The sequence below is a fragment of the Hemiscyllium ocellatum genome, chromosome 24 (assembly GCF_020745735.1).
Source record: "Hemiscyllium ocellatum isolate sHemOce1 chromosome 24, sHemOce1.pat.X.cur, whole genome shotgun sequence".
Lineage (NCBI taxonomy): Eukaryota > Metazoa > Chordata > Chondrichthyes > Orectolobiformes > Hemiscylliidae > Hemiscyllium > Hemiscyllium ocellatum.
The window spans coordinates 36,407,996-36,426,514 of NC_083424.1; the positions used below are offsets into that span (position 1 = coordinate 36,407,996).

The following is an 18,519-nucleotide window of genomic DNA, read 5'->3' on the forward strand; positions in this document are numbered from 1 at the left end:
GCTATAATGGGGGGAGTATGTCAGAGTAGGACAGGTGGCAGCACCATTACCTTTGGACAGGATGCCAGGCACGTTAATTAAAGCACTAGTGAGAATTTTCATGTGGAAACAATATTTGTGAACAATAAAAGGGTCTGATTAATTGTTAAAAAATACAGTGACCACGCCAACCTTATCTTTAGATGACTCTGTGCAACAGACTGGAAACGTGACTGGAATAACTGGCACCAAAGACTTCGATACAAATTTATTGAAATTTTTTTGAGAACTTCAAAGCGAAACAAAAATAGTACAAGAAAACCAAGAACTTTCAACATTTTATAACACAAAATATACCTTCATTTATTTTTTTTAACTCTCGGCACTTTCAAGCTGTAGGCATAAAATTTCCATTCATTTTGACACACGAAAGAAATCCCCGAAAGTGTCTTCATTACTTCTCAAGCAACTGGTGAGCTCTTTTTTCCCCCCTCACTCTAAACTGTAAAGACAGTAGCACTTTAACACTGAAACAATGAGAAAAGCTTTAAAAAAATGGCACTTCTTGTACTCGGGTCTATAAGGGTTTTTTTTAATGTAGTAGCATGGTAACACATTGTTGGGTAAAGTGGTGGTAACGGTGTCGGCACTACGGTTAATAGGAGTTGTGTTGAAAAGCGTTTGAACGAACAAAGGAAGGCTTTGAAGCCTTATATACAGATGTATGTACAACAACAATAAATTAAAGTATAATTTCGAGTATTCTAATTTCAGTATATTTACACATGTTATCAAATAATTACATAAATACTTTATAATAGTCTCCGTTTCTTTCTGTTATTGCATATATGTAAAAAGCTGATTTGACATCTACAACCCCAGAACTACTGATGGTGCCCGGAAACTTCAATAACCTTCCACTTCTCGGGAACTCTTCTTTTCCTTGTTTGTAAAGTTTGGGAAATTCGATAATACCAAGGCTCTACACTAGCATTAAAAAAAAGAAACAAGACTGTAGGTGGGTGACATGCAAAGCCGCCTGGGGCCTTGGGATATCACCTTGCCATCAAGGGGAGCCGCCCCGGGCTGACCGATCCTGCTTGGTCTCTAGTCCACTGACCAGGCGCTGAATGTTCTGGAGCTGGTTGGGCGCTTCTTTGTCGGAGCACTGTTTGGGCGACACGGAGACCGATCCCGACGACCTGCTGTTCACCTCCGACCCGGAGTCCAGGCCCGCTGACACCGGGCTGGTTGCCACGCCGTTCACCTTCGTGTCGCTGGGGTTGGTCAGACTAGGCACGGCGGTGGTCAGCAAGCTGCTACTGTCCATCCCGGGCACGGGGAACGTGTAAGGGCTGTACCTCAAGCGAGGCCTGACTGCACTGAGGAACGGGTGGCGATGTGCAGAGGATGCGACTGATGACGGGACTGCACCTGGCATAGAGGCGGCGGCTGCAGCGGCCATGTAGGTATAAGGATAGGGGAAGAGGCTACCAAAAGGTGACATCGCAAGACCCTGTCAAAGGAACAAGAAAAGACAGTTTATGTTTTCAACAACTCTAGCAACCCATTTTTTAAAAAAACGATGTATGGGATTGATCCTGAGTCCAATAAAATTGTAAAGTAGGGAAATGGGCCTAAAAATTAACAACATCAAAAATCAAAATCATAACAAGGCACACACACCTTCTGTCACAGAAACACATTGGGGGACTCTACAACAGCCTGGCTTCCTGACAGCCAAAATAAGGAAGTGTAATTACAAGTCTCCCTCAGACAAATGTAAAACGTGAGGCAGAATTAAAGGTGGGAGTTATTCCCAGCCTTAACCGATCGAAAAAATACTCTTTTGCATTGGAAGTGATTTTATTTAAAGCACTTTTGAAAGTATCAATTCACCGGGTTCACGATCATTGTCAGGTTTTTTTTAAAGAAAAGTTTGAACCTTTACATTTAATGGAAGAAGTGATGTCTGGTTTCGCATGTTAGTGAAGTCTAGTTTCTTTTTTTCTCTGGAAACGAACATCACTGCATTAAAACAAAGGTAATCCCCCAGTTTCCACTGTGTATCAGTCACACGGAATTAATAACTCGACAGAACTCAGTAAATGAGAGTAGGAAGACTGGAGCTGTACCTGAGAGGCCAGGACATGTTGTTGGAGGTGAAAGGGGAGGGTTGCCGCGGACCCAGCGGGTAGTCCTTGCTGTGAGGAAACAAGCGTGTCCAGGCCACTGATGCCGCTGGCCGAGCCGGACATGGAGGCCAGTAAGTGGCCCATCCCCGCTGCCATATTGGGGAAGGCCCCACCCATAGCAAACTGGCTGGGGTGCAAGAGAAGAGGGTGCCCTGCGCCCAGGGGGGTGAAGAAATGCTGGCCCGATAAGTTGTGAGAAAAGGCGAGGTTTTGTAAGTGTCCGTGGTTCAGGTGCGACACCCCATCGGTCTGCACTGTCAGAGGCGAGTAGCTCTCCTTGTTCAGCCCACTGGCCTCCTCCGCTTTCTGCTGATGGTCTCTGGCCGGGCTTTTAACCTCAGGGCTCTCTCCGTTAACGGCTCGGGAGCTGGCCGCTGGGTTTGTCGGGCTCTTCTCAGTCCTAGAGCTTTCGTGTTCTCTCATCCTGCTCACCGCCTCCAATGAGCGCGGGTGAGATTTGGCTGAACTGGTTTCCTCCTTTCGCTCCTCGCTGCTGGTTGACAATTTCCCGGAGTCGGTGCCCTCCTGGGTGGGCTCGTCTTTACAATCCAGGTCGCTCTCTTCATCATCACTGTGCAGAGCACCTAGAAAACAGTACATTATTTTTGTTTTATTACATTTGTTAAAAAAGTAGAAGAAGCAACATAAATATGGTGGCATTTCTTGTGACCAAACAACCATGAAAATTGAGAGTTCTGTTTAACAAATCTGATTATAGCAACATGACAGGGACAACTCTGAGGAAGGGTCACTCGACCCGGAACTCTTGACTTCTCTCCACAGTTGCAACCAGACCTGCTGAGCGATTTCTGTTTTTTGTAACGGTGACAATGACCATTCAACTGCAAGAAATCAAAACCTTTAAATTTTCTCGGGGGGAGGATGCTTTTTGATTGATCTGCCCTAAAACACAAAATGAAAGCGTCCCTTCTGTTAGAAATGGTTTCACGGGACAGTACAGGGGAATTTCCAATCCTAAAGATATTTAAAGCCTATTAAATTGGACGCAATATTCAGTATGCAACAAACAAGTGCTCATGGTTTCGGGCCAGCCCGTTCTATTGGGGAGACTATAGAAACAAAGACTGTATCTTGTCCTGAATTATTCGGTTCAGAGGGAGGTGATAAGGATCTTCAAGACAAACAGACACCCAATTAATGGGCACAAACTTAGTCACGCCTTTTATGTACAAAAGAACAAATTGTGTAGGTAACAAAATAATAACCTTTTAGGTTCGCAGTTCCTGGCGTGGAGACAGCAGGGGACGTAGATTGACCGAAACATTTGAAAGCCGGCTGTTCGCTGGATGAATCATCCGATGCCCCATTCTCTCTGGACCCCTTCTGCTGCTCCTCGTAGACTCGCAGCGACTGAATCGCTAACTGTTTTCTGTTTTTAACAAGGGGAAAAGTGAAGGACAATGACTTGCGTTTTATTTTAAAGATGGTCAAATAATTGTCCTCGTCATTTGCCGTTTGCTTTCACCCTGGATAGCGAAGCCAGGCAGCTCAGGTTGGATGAGGAGTTGGCGATTTGAGCCGCGCTACTGTGCGGGTATGGTTTACAATCTGATAGCCTTTTCCCAATTTCTAAAAATAAGGCGGCAGAACGTCAAACGTAAAACGAAAGATACTACACGGTGGCGACAAGCAGTGCTCATTTTCTCCCTTCTGCGTGCTCCCTACAAGTTTGACAGCGCCCATAACAAAATGGTGATCAGGATCGTGAGCATAACCAGGCCCCGATTAACACAGACAGACTCGAAGTGAGTTGAAACTTACCTCTTCTCTCTTCTCCCATTTCCCGTGTCGCGAAAGCCTTTGGCAAATGGATTGTTGTCGATCTTTAACTGGGTTATCTAGATAGGAAAATAGCAAGTTTGATCATATTCACCACTCTGCGATACAATATCAAGTACAATCTTTTCAGGAAATTCACAGGGTATAGACAGCGTTGGCGCAAGTGGCCGAGGGAAATCAGTGACCAGTGGATTTAGATTTCCATTATACTATTGTCTCCGATTGTTATTTACAACATAAAATATCAAATTATGCAAAAGCAGTCACTGCCTGTGTACTTCAACACGGTCTGGTATCTCTTCTCGGTGATCCATGGGTCTAATATTTCCTACGCCATAATTCCATCGCATTAAAATTCAAGCCACCACTGAACAGAACCACATTGCAAAAACGTACGGGTTTGGTTTGACTCAAAATGCATTTATTTATTAAATGTGAAAAAGTCAAGTTGAAGAGCAGTGATCTGCCCCCGCATAAAGCAACTCTATTAAACTAACCCGCCTGTAAGATAGAGAGCCATGTACTTCATCGGTGGGGGATGAAACTGGACTGGCGTCAACAGAGTAACTTGCCCTCTGTTGACAGTAGTCAACAGTAACTTTATTGCCCGCTCTCGTCTTCCTTTCAATACAGAATTTAATGAGATTGAAACCATTGTTATTTAAATTATGATCTGAAGCTAACAGTGCTGGAGCAACCGAAAGTACAGAAACTGGCCGAAGAAATACCATGACACCCTATATGTTACCGCCATCTGACTTATCATATTAACACCCTTTTAGTAATCAGTTTCATTCAATCCGAGACTCCTCACAATCAAATGTGCACCGATCAAAAATTATCAGCTACTGCAGACAATGAACTTTAGCTGTTATCAATAAGTCAGCTGACTAGCTAGAAGTCTGATGAGGCGTTAAATAACAGCAAAAGAGTTCCAAAGTTCCTTAAAAACTATTTGGATGAAACCATCACCAATAATTAACTCAATTGATCATCATCAGAGGCTTCTGATTCCCGCACTTGCCCAATACTCTCATGTAACACTTTGTAATTTAAAGATCTATGGGATTAGTCCAGAGCTTGTGTTTTCTGTAACGGTACGAAAGGCCTTGCTTAATTTTTTTTAAAACAATGACTAATTTAAGGACTGTTTCAGAATGGATTAAATCCTATTACCTGGCAGAACACGTTTGGCATAAACCCACAGCTCATATAAATATGAATCCAGGAAAGGTGCCGCATAAGTGAGCTCTTGCCAAAACCAACAGTCCAACACAAACCATAAAATCTATATGAGCTCCAGGATGTGCCGAATATTCAACAAGCTTTCTTGCAGGTTAAATGAAACTGCCAATTAAAATCGGTTTGGTCAGAATGAACTAAACAAGTGGCCTGCAAACAATAAAAGGAAGCTTCAAGTTTTGACCTTTGTGACTTAACTACAGTACACCAGAAGAGAGATCAACATTAATGTAGGAGACACAGCTTTTTTGCAAAATAAGAAATTACTTTTTTTCTTACTCACCTTATCATTTTGGTATGCGGTGACCGCAATGAATTCTGTCTCAGGGAATACATATGTTCTGAAAGTACTGTAAGGAAGTTTCAAAATGTCGTTCGCACGAACAATATGAAATCTGGGCTGATACTTGTGCATGGAGTTTAAAATAGTCTAAAAAGAATAAATCAAGGAATTACTACTCTACAATGTGAGTGCAGATACAACTACAACATGATATAACTGTTCCTGATTCCGCCAGGTTCTGCTCATGTCAGTATTACGTTGTTTTGCTATTTAATCACACGCTGCATACTACTAGTTGACCAGCAATAACACAAACTCATATCCAACCGAGATTTTCCAGGAAAGGACAGGGTTCAGCACGAGTGTGAACAGCTGACAGTGTGATAAGATTTGCAACTGTGGCCTAGCCTCCTGTTTGAACACTTAGAAAATATCTGATTTGGAAATATATAATACCCATCTATATATAGTTTTATGTCTGTAATTCTTTCTCCTACACAGATGTATTAAATAAACCGGCAAGATAATTCGAACAATACTGACATGCCTGGCATTAATTGAAAATACTGCCCACAAATAGCAAGTGGTAAATAATTTCAATGTAATGAGTATACCGCTTTTTAATGCCACATTAAAATACGTTCACCATCGGTGCTGTGGTCATTGTTATTACAGTGGCTGCATTTTTGTCTCTCTTCAGCGAGCATGATATTTAATACATTGCAGATTTTCCAAAGTGTGTTAGTTTGCAAATATTTTCCACTACAAGTCATTGTACATTACTTCGAAATTTACAAACTGAAAATTGAGAGAGAAAGTTGACGAGATCAAGCCTTTACCACTTTCAGTACGGCAGAAAATTGTAAAAATATGATCCAAACAATCAAATACTTGCAAACCCAGATACTTAAAATGGCCGATCTACACAATACCCCAGGCTAACAGAAGTCCTGATCCACAGAAAATACAAAAAAAGGCAAAGTCCTCATGTCACCAGGAGTTGGTCCTATATCTTTTAAACTCCAAATGGAGAAAATGTTTTATTTTAGCCGAGCGCTGCTAAAGTAAATACATATCGCCTTGTATACTTTATATTGTTTTTAAATCGTTCTAAGCATTACACATTAATTCAGAGATAAATATATGAAACTTACAAATCCATGTTTGTCGGAAATATTGTTTGTTAGTTTCAGTTTGTGAAAAGTGACGACTTTAGACATCCATTGCTCCCCAGTAGCTGGGCTATCAGGATGAATGTACATTCGCTTTGGCATTTCAGGGTCAGCTTTTCCGGCTACCATCCAGCGTGAGTTGTGGAATTTGTACCTACAGTCATCTGCTGCCACAATATCCATTAACAAAATATATTTGGCCTTCTTGTCCAGACCGGTGCATCTAACTTTAAATGGTGGGAACATTCTCCTGGAAGAAAGCATTAAATTGACTTGTTTTTTTCGTACAATACTGTCAGTAATGTAATCCTCGTGAAAGCCAAATTGGAGTTGGGTTCCTAAACTATTATTGAGACTGGAGCTTCGATTCCCAGGGATTTGGTGGTGCATGAAATATCCCAGCCAATACATTCGTTTCGTGGCAGGCTATTGAAGTATTGGCAATGTTCCTTGTTAGAAGTGGGAATGTTTGCGTGTTTTTTTTTAAAAAACTGTTCTTTTAAAATGATGCGGGCCGAAACTAGCGAGAGAGCAGCATCTAACTGAAGATATTTTAGCCTATATTTCAATGTTACAAATTAAGATTCTTACAAGCATGATTCAGCCCTTGCCGAAGGTATATATGTATCGGTTACCTGGATAAGTCCGCGGCTAACTCAATCTTATAATCAACGATAGGGTGCAATCTTTTTTTAAGAATTTCCGTGATTTAAAACGCTACTACCGCAGGTGTCATGAAAATAATTTACTGGGAGTTACCCCTCAACCCGTGATCATTCGCAAAACCGCCACCGCCAGTACACACGCACAACCAGCCCTTGAATGTTATGTAGTGGCTTGGAACCTTAAGTCCATACACCTTATATTCAAGGCGACTGAGTGTTCGCCTGTCGTGACTCGGATCAAATGAATGGATGGAAAAAAACTTCCAACCCAGTCAGCTTCATCAATCGGCCCTCTACCGATCCCATGTGACCTCCCCTCTCATAAGGAATCAGCTATTTCGACTAATTTCATTAGCAATTATTAAAGTCAAATATTTGATCGAGGGTCTGCCCTTGTTAGTCTGGCGATGTCTAGGTGCAAGCTGAAATGGTTTGAAAACTGCGCGTTATTTCAATAAATAAGTGACTGCATTTATAGAGAAAAACTATCAGCAAAATGGACGTGTTATTAAAAAAAACCTTTGACAGATCGCCCGCGAAAACATCTGGCCGCTATTTTCAATTAAAGTTATTTTGCCTGGTTGATCCTACAACGTGTTTAAAATATATATTTATCGTGTTGTCAAAGCTAATCAAGGCTGGATATCAAAAAGGCTCGAATGTTTTCTAATCAGTGAGGCAGGCATTTGTGTTTTGCAGGGAAAAGATTCACTGTACCTTCCAGATTTGGTGATAACCATTTCAGTGCCACACTTGTGAAACTGATCCCACAAATCTTTCGCTTCGAGTATAACTTTCGGGTCGTCTTCCACTTCTTCCTCGGGCTCCACAGACTTCAGAGGCCTCAGATGCGAGGGCGGGTGGCCCATTGCCGAGAGAGCGATCCCGGCCTCACCTGCGCCTACAAGCTGATCCATAACGGGCTTGCCGAGTCCGCCCGAGAGACTGAGAGCGGCCGAGCCGGTCGGAGGCAGCGCCAGGGCTGGGAAGAAAGGAGGCTGATGTCCGAGCACAGCACTCATCGCAAAGTCCGGTGCCCGGTGAGGTAAGAACGGATGATAAGCCATGCTTGTCCCCGGAATAACTGGCTCTCTCATCGGTAAAAAATTCATCCACTCCCCCGGATCTCGGTCGCACTGAGGCTTTTTACAAGCGCATCATTATTAATATTATTGTGCTCTTCGCTTTTCAGATAAACTGAAAGTAAGACTGGCTGGCGATGTCACAGCACAGACACATCTCCCCAAACAGTCAACTCCGATCTTTCTGTATGTGTGTGTGTGTATGTGTGCGTATTGCGAATAGCTGAGCACTGTTGATTGGCTATTTGACGCTTTCGAACCAATTGTGTGGCTCCATAGGCGTGGTTTTGACAACTAAAGCCGGGGATAGATGAGTTATAAAAAGAAGGTGTCGGAAACGGTAACGTACAGCGAGGATCACTGCTTCAGCCGTGTGAATATGTCAACATCATTAGAGAGGGAGGGAGGGTGGGAGTTACTAAAGTGGTGGTTCGGGAAGGGGGGGGGGGAGGTGGAGAGGGAGCACCAGCCAATGGAGAGGCGCAGGGCCCGCCTCAGGTGGCTTCAACCACCACCGACTCCCAGGAAACCAGACGGAGGGAAATATCATGCGTGTGTCCACTGGCAAGCGGAGTCTCAGTGCAATCTGTCCCATTCTCGCCGTTATATGCAATCTCGGCCACATCACTCCTTCCTTCACACTCCATCCGCCGCCTTCCAAAGCCAGCGATGAGCATTCGTGTATATTCAGTGTTGATTTGGGAGAGGGAATGGGGGGAGGAGGGGGAGGGGGCGGCGTCTTCAGTCTTTCCCCTGTCTCGTCCTCCACCCTGCACACTAACCCCCCCTCACCCCTTGCCCCGGCTTGCAGAGAGGATAACCATCTCTGCATTTTAATTTGGGTTGTGTTGGGGGTGGGGGAGGAGAGGGAGGTGGGTGGTAGAGGGAAAGGGGCAAAGCATTGAGATGTCCCGGGTCTTAATTTTATTTGTTTCTTGGCGATGCTTTCAACAACAATTTTTTATTAAAAAAAAGCCTCATTTTAACGAGGTGATTTAATAATGAGGACATGGCGCCTCAAGGGCTGCAGCAGTTTCAAGTGGAAAGGACATTGCTTTCTCTCTCCTCTTTCTGAGAGCGCTGGGGGGATAAAACAAAGTTGCAACTGAGAAGCAATCACATCGGCTAAATGCACGGAGATAGGAGCGGAACATCTAAAGTGATTAGCTCTTGTAACATTGCATTTTTGACGCACATGTTTAAGGGCGCTTGGCGCCAGGCTGCTGACGTCGAGCAGTAACTAGCGTCTCGTATCACTTTTCGTTTTTTTTTAAACCGTAATATCGCCTCTCTGATCTGTGAGTATATCCTGACGAGAAAAAGTCGCTCTGAGCACCACCAATCTCCGCCGCTGGAGCTTGCGATCTGACGACGTTCCATTTGATTCCCCAGTCTCTCCCTCTCTCTCTCTCCCTCACTGTCGCGTTGGGATATCTTGATCCCTCTCCTTATATCCAGGGATGTTAAAAAAAAGCACGGCGCTTTTCTGACCTGTGTGGAGATTTGGAAACTGTCAGATTCACTCCAAGGCGAGTTCCCTTGAACCTATATGTGTACATTTTTGTTTGGAATCTAGCCGAAGGCAGATCCCGGTCAGATGTGGGCTTTAAATATTAACTATCGTTTTACGCATCCCTTGTATAAAGCAGTTTGCTTTCTCTCTCGCCTGAAGAGAAGCAAATGATCGGACCGTGTTGTGATATTGTCTTTATAAAATAATCACCACATGCGGTAATATTTCGGCTAAGCAATAAATATTTACGAATTATGTGTTTTGATGTAACGTTTCGAAATGTTGCATTAACTTCCGCCAATTATGACTGGCCTCCCAAGCTAAGCACCCTAGAGACTCATATTATGAAGGGAGGGTGCACTAATCTAGGATCAAAAGCAGGAAGGTGCGAACTCTCTTTGTCTCTCCTCGCCCGACTCATTCACCCTCCTGTGTGTGATAAATCTACACTGGCGCCAACTACGTATGGGATGATTAATTTGCAAGCAAACAAAAGGGAATTGATGGCTAGCCATCTTAGTTAAACATTCGCCAATACCGCAAGCTACTTGTTAGCCGTCAGAACTTTAAAACCTAGTAAGTGCACTGATGTGAAAATTAAAATGGCTTTGAAAGCATTTGCGCCAGTACCGAGCGATTCTGTAGTGGCTCTTCAACCACACACCTCATATCATTAGCTATAAGCAGAGAGAGTTGTAGCTCGAAATGATAGAGGTTTGTTGATTACTGTTTATCTGAAAGAGGCGGGCACGTTTACATTGGCAAGTTTCGTGTAAATACTGTATTCTCTTCGCATGTGTGAGGTCCAGCTAGTGCCGATTATATGCTTCGTCCTTCCTGAACGTTCAGCCACATTCGCGAACCATTTCCAAATTAACCGAAAGTGTGATTAAATCCTCGTCTAATTTTGTGGTCTCGTACCTATTTCATTCTAAAAACGACCAGCCGCAAGAAAGCAACGTCCAGATCTGATCTTTAACCAATCCATGGCTGAAAGAATTGCAATACAATGATCCAAATATTAAAATATGAATGGGTCCACACGTAACAGTTTAGGTATTTCGGCATGTATTGTAAAGTTGTGTGAAACGGATGATCTATCAACCAGATGGGTAGATCTAATCAATGTGTGTGCGCACCATGTAATCTTCTAGTATCGGAAATCGTGGTGCAAGGCAACTAAACGATATAATCAAAATACATGTTTATACTACATTGTGGCAACTGTCAGTAGTAATTTATTGTGGATATTCCCTCAGTTTACCATCGGAAAGAACAATACTTTTAAATACACATAGTTTATATTCTTCTGTCAAGTGTAGACAATGACTGTAACTGCTAGCAGCACTTTCAAATGGTGCCTTGCTGTATTGGGAAGGTGCAGTGATCGTAGATTGTAGTTTGCATACACCTCAGATTTGGCCTTGAAATTTGATTTTTTTTTCTATCCCACTCCACTTTTTGCCTTCACTCCTTTCATCTGTCTTTTTCACAAACTTGCTACCCTTTTCCCCATTCGTTCGCCTTATCAAAATAGCTCCCCTAATTGTGCTTGTGAGCACATCATTCTTTCCAAATATTAAGATTTTTAAAATGGTTCTGAAATTGCACTATAATGGCTTCCTTCATCTGTGTTCCTCACATATAAAGATAGCACTCCATGACAAAGTTCATTAATTTAGCTTTAACTTTTATAATTGGTGTCTATTCAGATTCATAATAAAACGAAGCAAGTAAATAAAGCTTGTGGTCCCGGGGCTGTTCTCTTGACAGGTACTACACTTATCGATCAACTCTTTTAGTGCCGTAGGATGAATTTTGTGTTGATCGTCAAAAGTTATGTCCTTCCAGACGGCATTATTTTTAGGCTGTAGACCCACCATTGGCGCCAGCCGGTTTATACTATTCACAGAACTCCACGCGTTATATGTGGTCATCCGTTTGTCAATTTTCATTTAGGAACATGTTTCTAGCAAATAGCTAAGTAGTCTTCGGATAATGACCAACTTCCATTTATCTAAGACTAACAGTTCTAATTACATTTTTAACCAAATAATGATTTGGACTTCGCAATGAGATGTCAGTCGAAAATATTTTTTCTTGTGGAAATTAAACTAATTGGAGTTTCCGTGGGTAACTTATTCTAGGTAGCTAACTACTGTATCAATGCTTTCTTTGTTATTTGCTTCAGGAACACCGTACAAAGAATGAACGTGTATATTAAGGACTGCCGGCAACATTACTGGTGATGCACTTCTTGCAGATCGAGTCTGACAGCCCACACCACATGAAACTGCAAGGTGACTTTTATATCTCTGTGTACATGCATCACATTTTACCATCATATTGTGTTTTATAGTTGTGCCAGTCAGCCTGAGCTGAAATTTTCAGATAGTTGTTGAAGGTAAGTGCCAGGAATATTGTAATTTGTTATTATACTGTTTCCGAGAAGAGAAACTCAGATATGAAATAATTAAATAAACCTTCATAAATTTACTAGGGCTTTAGTGCTTATGTGCGTTATTACAAGCCCAAAGTACACGTGGCTTTGCAGACATTTGGTCGTTGAGAATTGACAGCAATTATTGGTGATTTCTTTTTGCCCTAAGAAAATTTTAAGCAGATGTGGTATAGGTTTCAGGCAATCAATGCATAGTGTCTTCATTGGAGACGTTTAGATTTATTTTTAGCGGAAGTGAGAATAACAGCAGTTACTGCTGGAGATTTCCTACAAATAAATATGTGCTTCTTAAACTGACTGATTTGAAATTGTTAATTTCATTTAAGTAATGAGTGAGCATAACACTTTGTGAAGAGTAATTGTAGTTAAATTCTAGTCTTCCAATCCCATTGTACAGTATATAGTTTGCAGACAACATTTAAAGATATTTTCCAGAATTTTGCAGTCACCTGCAGTAGTTCTTGTAGCTTTTCTTGAAACCTTCAGCAATTATGCATCATCAATGCTGAAAGATTAATCTCATCATGACTGTTGCATGTCTGTAAATACAAATAATTGATGTACTCCACAATCTCCAACTCCCCCCCCCCCCCCAAGACACACACACTCACACAATATATATTGTATTAGATTGCTCTACGTATCTGCATTGCCATTTCTTAAAACAGCAGCCACCTTTTGAGCTCGGATATTTGTTTTTCCTCTCTAGATACCAGGTAATCATGATTTTGATATATGACATTCTTGGCACTGATTTTAAACAAGTTGACCACATATTCACATCTGACCCATCTTCTTTCAGAAAGAGCTTAGTAACCATGCTCTAACCATGAGCATCAATGGATGATCTTTCATGTAGCTCATATTTGCAGTATTATTCTATTGCACAAAAAGCACACCTATTTTATATTTGAATCAACCAGCACCTCCTTTTTAAAAAAAATTAAAAGAATTAAGCCCCAGTAAAAGTCTCACCATTAAGAAATTTTTTAATCAATTTCAACTGAATGTTTGTATAGTGAACAACTTAAAATCTTGCTGGTTAGGTCCAAGTGATTTTGACATGCATGTATTCCACTGTACACATTCTTCAATATGGAGGCAAAAACAGTTAATAAAATGCTATGAATTGTGCTGATCAAAGTTAATATTTGCTGCACATAAACTGTAATGAAATAAAATTTATTTAAGAAATACATGAACTTTGTAGACTTGGAAGTCTAATGTCAAATGGATATATTTAAAGCAGCTTTGGTACCTTACTTTTTAGATAATATAACTAAATTAAAGTGTCTATCTATCTGTCTATCTATTTATTCATCTATATGTCTATCTTTTTAAAGTTTTGACTCATGGGTAAGTTCTTTTTATACTTTCTCATGTCCTGGGGATAAAATTCTATCACAGCATTGGATTACTGAAATACCTATGGGGTGGTTAAGGGTGACATTTCCTATTAGTTGATCAGCAACAGCAAAATCAACCAACCAAACAGCAAAGGAGAACATATTTTTAGTTATGAAACTGAGGCAGAACAATTGCACTGCCATAGAAAAATAATGCACTCACATGATCCGTAAAGATAAAATTGAGCCAGAACATTTTTTTAAAAGTATTAAAGATTGAATTATCCACAGTTTTGGATTTTTAAACAATAAAAGTTGTATGATTTATTTTGTATACATGTAAATCACATTTTTAACATGAAAATTGCATCCATTTTCAGAATACCACTAAAATAAGAAATGGATGCTTTAGATTGTGCAATTTTTAGTGTTCATAATACTGAGTTTAATAAATATGTTTACTCTGAAACAAAATGCTTGAAAACTTAAATTGGCATATCAGTAAAATTTATAAAACAAAACTTGCAGGAAGAAATTCATTATTAAAATTTGAGTTTTTTTTAATGGCGGCAGTAATGTTGTGGTGTACACCAAGGTTAACTGTTTAGATAACTGATTTATGAATCAATTTCAGTCACTACTTCATTTCGGACCATTTTGCGTGTTAATTGAAAGCCTTGGTGCACATTCTTTACAAATGCAACCAAAGATTGATATTCAGAATGAAAGGACATTTTAAAACCAGTAAAAATCAGAGACCAATAGTAAAGTGTTATCTGATTGCTTAAGTTAGAACGTTTCTGCTTTTGTCGGTGTGATAGATTGTGCTGTTCAAAACCTGTTGCAGATCTAGAACTAAGCAGGAATAGGTGCATCACATTGTTGTCCATTGCTGACTGGTATGCTGAAAAATGTGTTGCTGGAAAAGCGCAGCAGGTCAGGCAGCATCAAAGGAGCCAGAGAATCGACGTTTTGGGCATAAGCCCTTCTCCAGGAAGGGCTTATGCCCGAAAAGTCGATTTTCCTGCTCCTTTGATGCTGCCTGACCTGCTGCGCTTTTCCAGCAACACATTTTTCAGCTCTGATCTCCAGCATCTGCAGTCCTCACTTTCTCCTGACTGATATGCTGTTTGTCAGTTACTGCAAATTGAAGTGAAATATACTTTTAAAATAATTTTGAGTCCACCAAATAATGCAGATCAGAATGATATGAAACGGAGATCATAAATAAGGCATCATTTCACGTGCTTGTTGAAAATATTAAAGTAAATGAGCAAATTTTGTACAAATTAATCTCGAGAAACAGAACCGACCGTTGACAGAGCAAGTCAGGGTTCAGGCACTTCACATAAACAGCCGAAGGTAACGTTTATGTACCTTCAGTGACCATTAACTGCTGATACCCAGAACAAATTAGCTCGCGTGCCGAACATAGAAGTGCGATTTTTTTTAAAAGGTTATAAACTCTAACGGTGACCTGCGGAACTATTTGCAGTAGTAGCATTACTCTTTCATGGTAGAGTTAAATTTTTTAGAAAGATGCACCTACGAGTGCTTCGGCTGTTATCAAAGGCAGATAATGTTATGTAATGGTCATTTTCAAAGAGTTCTTTTGGGAAATGTTACTTTAAATATTGGCACGCCCGTTTCCACCAGAAGCAAGTTTGGAATATACGAAAACTTTTACTTTGTTTGCTTATATCTACCGCCCTCTCATACTGACAAAAACGGCTGTGCGCAAATTGTGCTTTAAAAAAACAGGTCGGTGCCTGCCACATCGTGTGCAGCAGGGCGTGTTGTTAGAATTTATTAAAGACAGATGAACCTCGTGTTTTTTAAAACATAAGGAAAAGATTTACAATTCAGTTAATTGCAATGTACTTAGGTCCATCATCACTCCGCAGGTGTAAATATCGATCGTTTAGATCTGTGACATGTACAACAGCATTCTTCTTACGTGGAAGAAGTACAGGTAAAATCAATTAAGGCCATGAATTTAATTGTGCTAGTTGTAGAGGGAACAAATCATGTAATTGTCATATTTGAATGCTGAGGCAATTGGACCTTAATGTTTAAAGAAATGGAAGTATCAGCCGGTCAATTTTATAATAGTATATCTCATTATGCATATATACAAAACATAGCATTAAACGATCATCATATAGAAATATGGCTAAACTGGTTCGGACACGTTGACTATAAAGTAGCTGTCGAAAATGTACATATCTCTGGTTGTAACGGCCCTAAAACGCCCTGCGGTGCCTCTCTAGCCACCGTAGGCTAAATTGTTCCCATGAGAAATAGCAGCTATCTCTCGCTTGATGGCGCTGTCTTTGGGTTGCGTCTGCTTTTTCAGCTCAAGATTTAACAATGTATGGGCAAGTTTGACCTCTTCTGTTGCCTTCTTTTCTCTGGAAGAACCGTCATTCTCATCAACGAAATGTTGTGCACAATTCAGCTGTGGAATGTTATGATTATGTTAGTTTATTTTTCAAAATCAAATTGTCAAGCGCATTAGGAAGCATAAATCAACTTTCTCCTCCAGCCACTGTCTTGTGAATTCTCCTTGTATCAAGCATGCTGTACCTTCTCCGAGTTTCAGCTTCATGCAATAGGCCATTTAATGCAAAAAGTTCATCCGAAGTTCAGTTTCACTGTTGTAGGTTCGCCCTTTGCCAGTGTGACTATAATTTCCATGCAGCTATTTAGTTGCGCTGATGATGTATGGACGTCAATCAAACTGATTAATATAGTTTTCAACTGTTCCAATTGAACTGTTAAAATGGAGGCTGGTAATCTCAATATCTTAAATTATAACATGCTAATGAATACCTGCATGAATTTTACAATTTGGAATTCTGTCAGAATAGACCTTCAAAGAAAATCCTCAAATTTGGCTATGGTTCGACTCAGGTCGTTTCCACTGATTAAAGCGTTGGCCATTTCTTTAGTCCTGGCATGCCTTTCTTTTGGGTGCTTCCCTTTTTGGATAACAAACAAAGTTCAGAGACTGACCTCTTTTACGTTCGCACCGGGTTAGACCAAATCAATCCAAAGGTCATAGGGCAGCGAGCTGAAATCGATATTGTCAGTAAAAATCGATTTTATTTTGTTACATCCAACTTGATCAGATTTATTTTAAAAGCGACTGAGGTTCATTCTTATTTCAACTGGTGCAATTTTTCTCTTACTGACAGAACATCCAAATGGTAGTTTGTGTTTCTGTTAAAGTTTGTAGATTACTTTCTGCGTCATTCTGCAGCCACGAATAGTTAGTTTGGTACTCTCATGTAGCTGTCATCACTGGTACGTACAATAGGGGCGAGCTCTCAGTCCCTAGCTTAATTAGAGTAACACATTATTCAAAGCAAATCCGGCTTCAAAGTGTGTACGACTGTACATTTATGCTAATTAACTCCATTAGCAATTTGTGTTTATAAGGCATTTCGCGCATGTTAGATTTCATATTTGCAAGGCTCAATCTAAATTATCCACGTGTTAATTAGATTTTCTACAAATAAGAGTTGTTTGGTCGGCCCGAATATTATCCGGCCGATGCATTACTCCACAGCGCTGTATTTTGACCTACCCTCCAAACAACAACGACATCGCTTTAAACTTTGAGCCCAGACACGAATCCTATTATCAACGCTTCAAGTTAAAGACCAGAGCAGTAAAAAAAATCCCCCGACCTTTTGCACGAAGACGAAATGCCTTAATAAGATCAATGTAGAGAGAAAGACAAAATCTTAACCAAGGTTCACTGAAAGTCTAACGACCTCTGACATACATTGCAAATTAATTGGACACTGTATGAGAAAAGGTGGGATTCCAGTTAATTAGTCGAAAATGAATAAAATTGAACATTATATGATTTGTCTCCGAGTACCGCTTTGTTAGTGCGGATTTAGAGATCAGCTTTTGTACAGAACAAATTGGATGTGAGTAGCGTGGTGCACTGTTACACTGTCGTTTTGTGCCTTGGCGACAGCTTCAATCCTGGGAAAAGGTAAAGGGATCTGGGCGATCACAGCCCTCATTATCTCATGTCTGAGCACATCTTTGGGAACAATTCATAATCAACATGGGCACTCGGTGCTTGGACCCATGGTAATAGTTATTCTTGCAGCTCAGAGTGCACGTAACTTTTTAAAAAAACTTTTATTGCATATAACCTCTTTTTTAAAAAAGGATTTCTGATATTGAACTTCCAGCAATGTTTTCAATTATATTGCTGTTGTAGTTTTTTTTTACATATTTGAGGACTTGCCGCCCTTATAAAAGTGAAGTGTTTATCTCCTAGCTCTAATTAGACCCTTGTTAGTAATGCAATGCCTGCGATGCACCGAAACAGCGATTCTTTCACTGTTACACCACACAATGGCTCCAGAAAATGCGGATGTGTTCTGAGAAGTTTCAGCTAAACAGTACACGTGAGACGGGCCAGTTCCAGTTCTACATCTAACGCCGTGTGTTTATGTGGATGTTTTGGGGGCGGGGGGAAAGGGTGCGGTCAGTAGGCATAGAGGACTGAGGCGGGGAAGAATTCGGGCGACACAAAAAAAGACACCGGTTTAGCTAACACGAAGGACACTAGTTCATACACTAACAAATTATTCTTCCACTTTTTGATGTACCAAATGGGATCACTGTTTTTGAACAGCCTGTTTGTGTTAAGAGTTGATGGGAAGAGTGCATATAAAGAAGACAAAAATGCGAGGATTTTAAGTGAAAAAACTGTGTTCTTTTTAAAATCCAGTGAAAGGAATTTAGAAACGAGT

The 18,519-nt window shown here is 40.7% G+C and overlaps 1 protein-coding gene and 1 long non-coding RNA gene across 2 annotated transcripts in view; one reads left to right on the plus strand and one right to left on the minus strand.

Moving 5' to 3' along the window:
* Positions 1-218: 218 nt before the first annotated feature.
* tbx3a (T-box transcription factor 3a) lies at positions 219-8,976 on the minus strand. The gene is made up of 7 exons (XM_060843699.1): positions 8,054-8,976; positions 6,654-6,921; positions 5,500-5,646; positions 3,957-4,033; positions 3,401-3,564; positions 2,115-2,758; positions 219-1,495 (listed from the first exon to the last, which is right to left on the minus strand). Exons 1-7 carry the CDS (start codon positions 8,446-8,448, stop codon positions 1,046-1,048), a joined length of 2,145 nt encoding a protein of 714 aa, XP_060699682.1. The 5' UTR covers positions 8,449-8,976; the 3' UTR covers positions 219-1,045.
* A 1,492-nt stretch (positions 8,977-10,468) lies between these two features.
* Positions 10,469-18,519, plus strand: part of LOC132827365 (uncharacterized) — a 52,252-nt gene continuing 44,201 nt past the window's right edge. The window contains exons 1-2 of the long non-coding RNA XR_009645989.1: positions 10,469-10,507; positions 12,123-12,231. This is a non-coding gene — a long non-coding RNA (uncharacterized LOC132827365). The remainder of the gene's footprint in view (positions 10,508-12,122; positions 12,232-18,519) is intronic.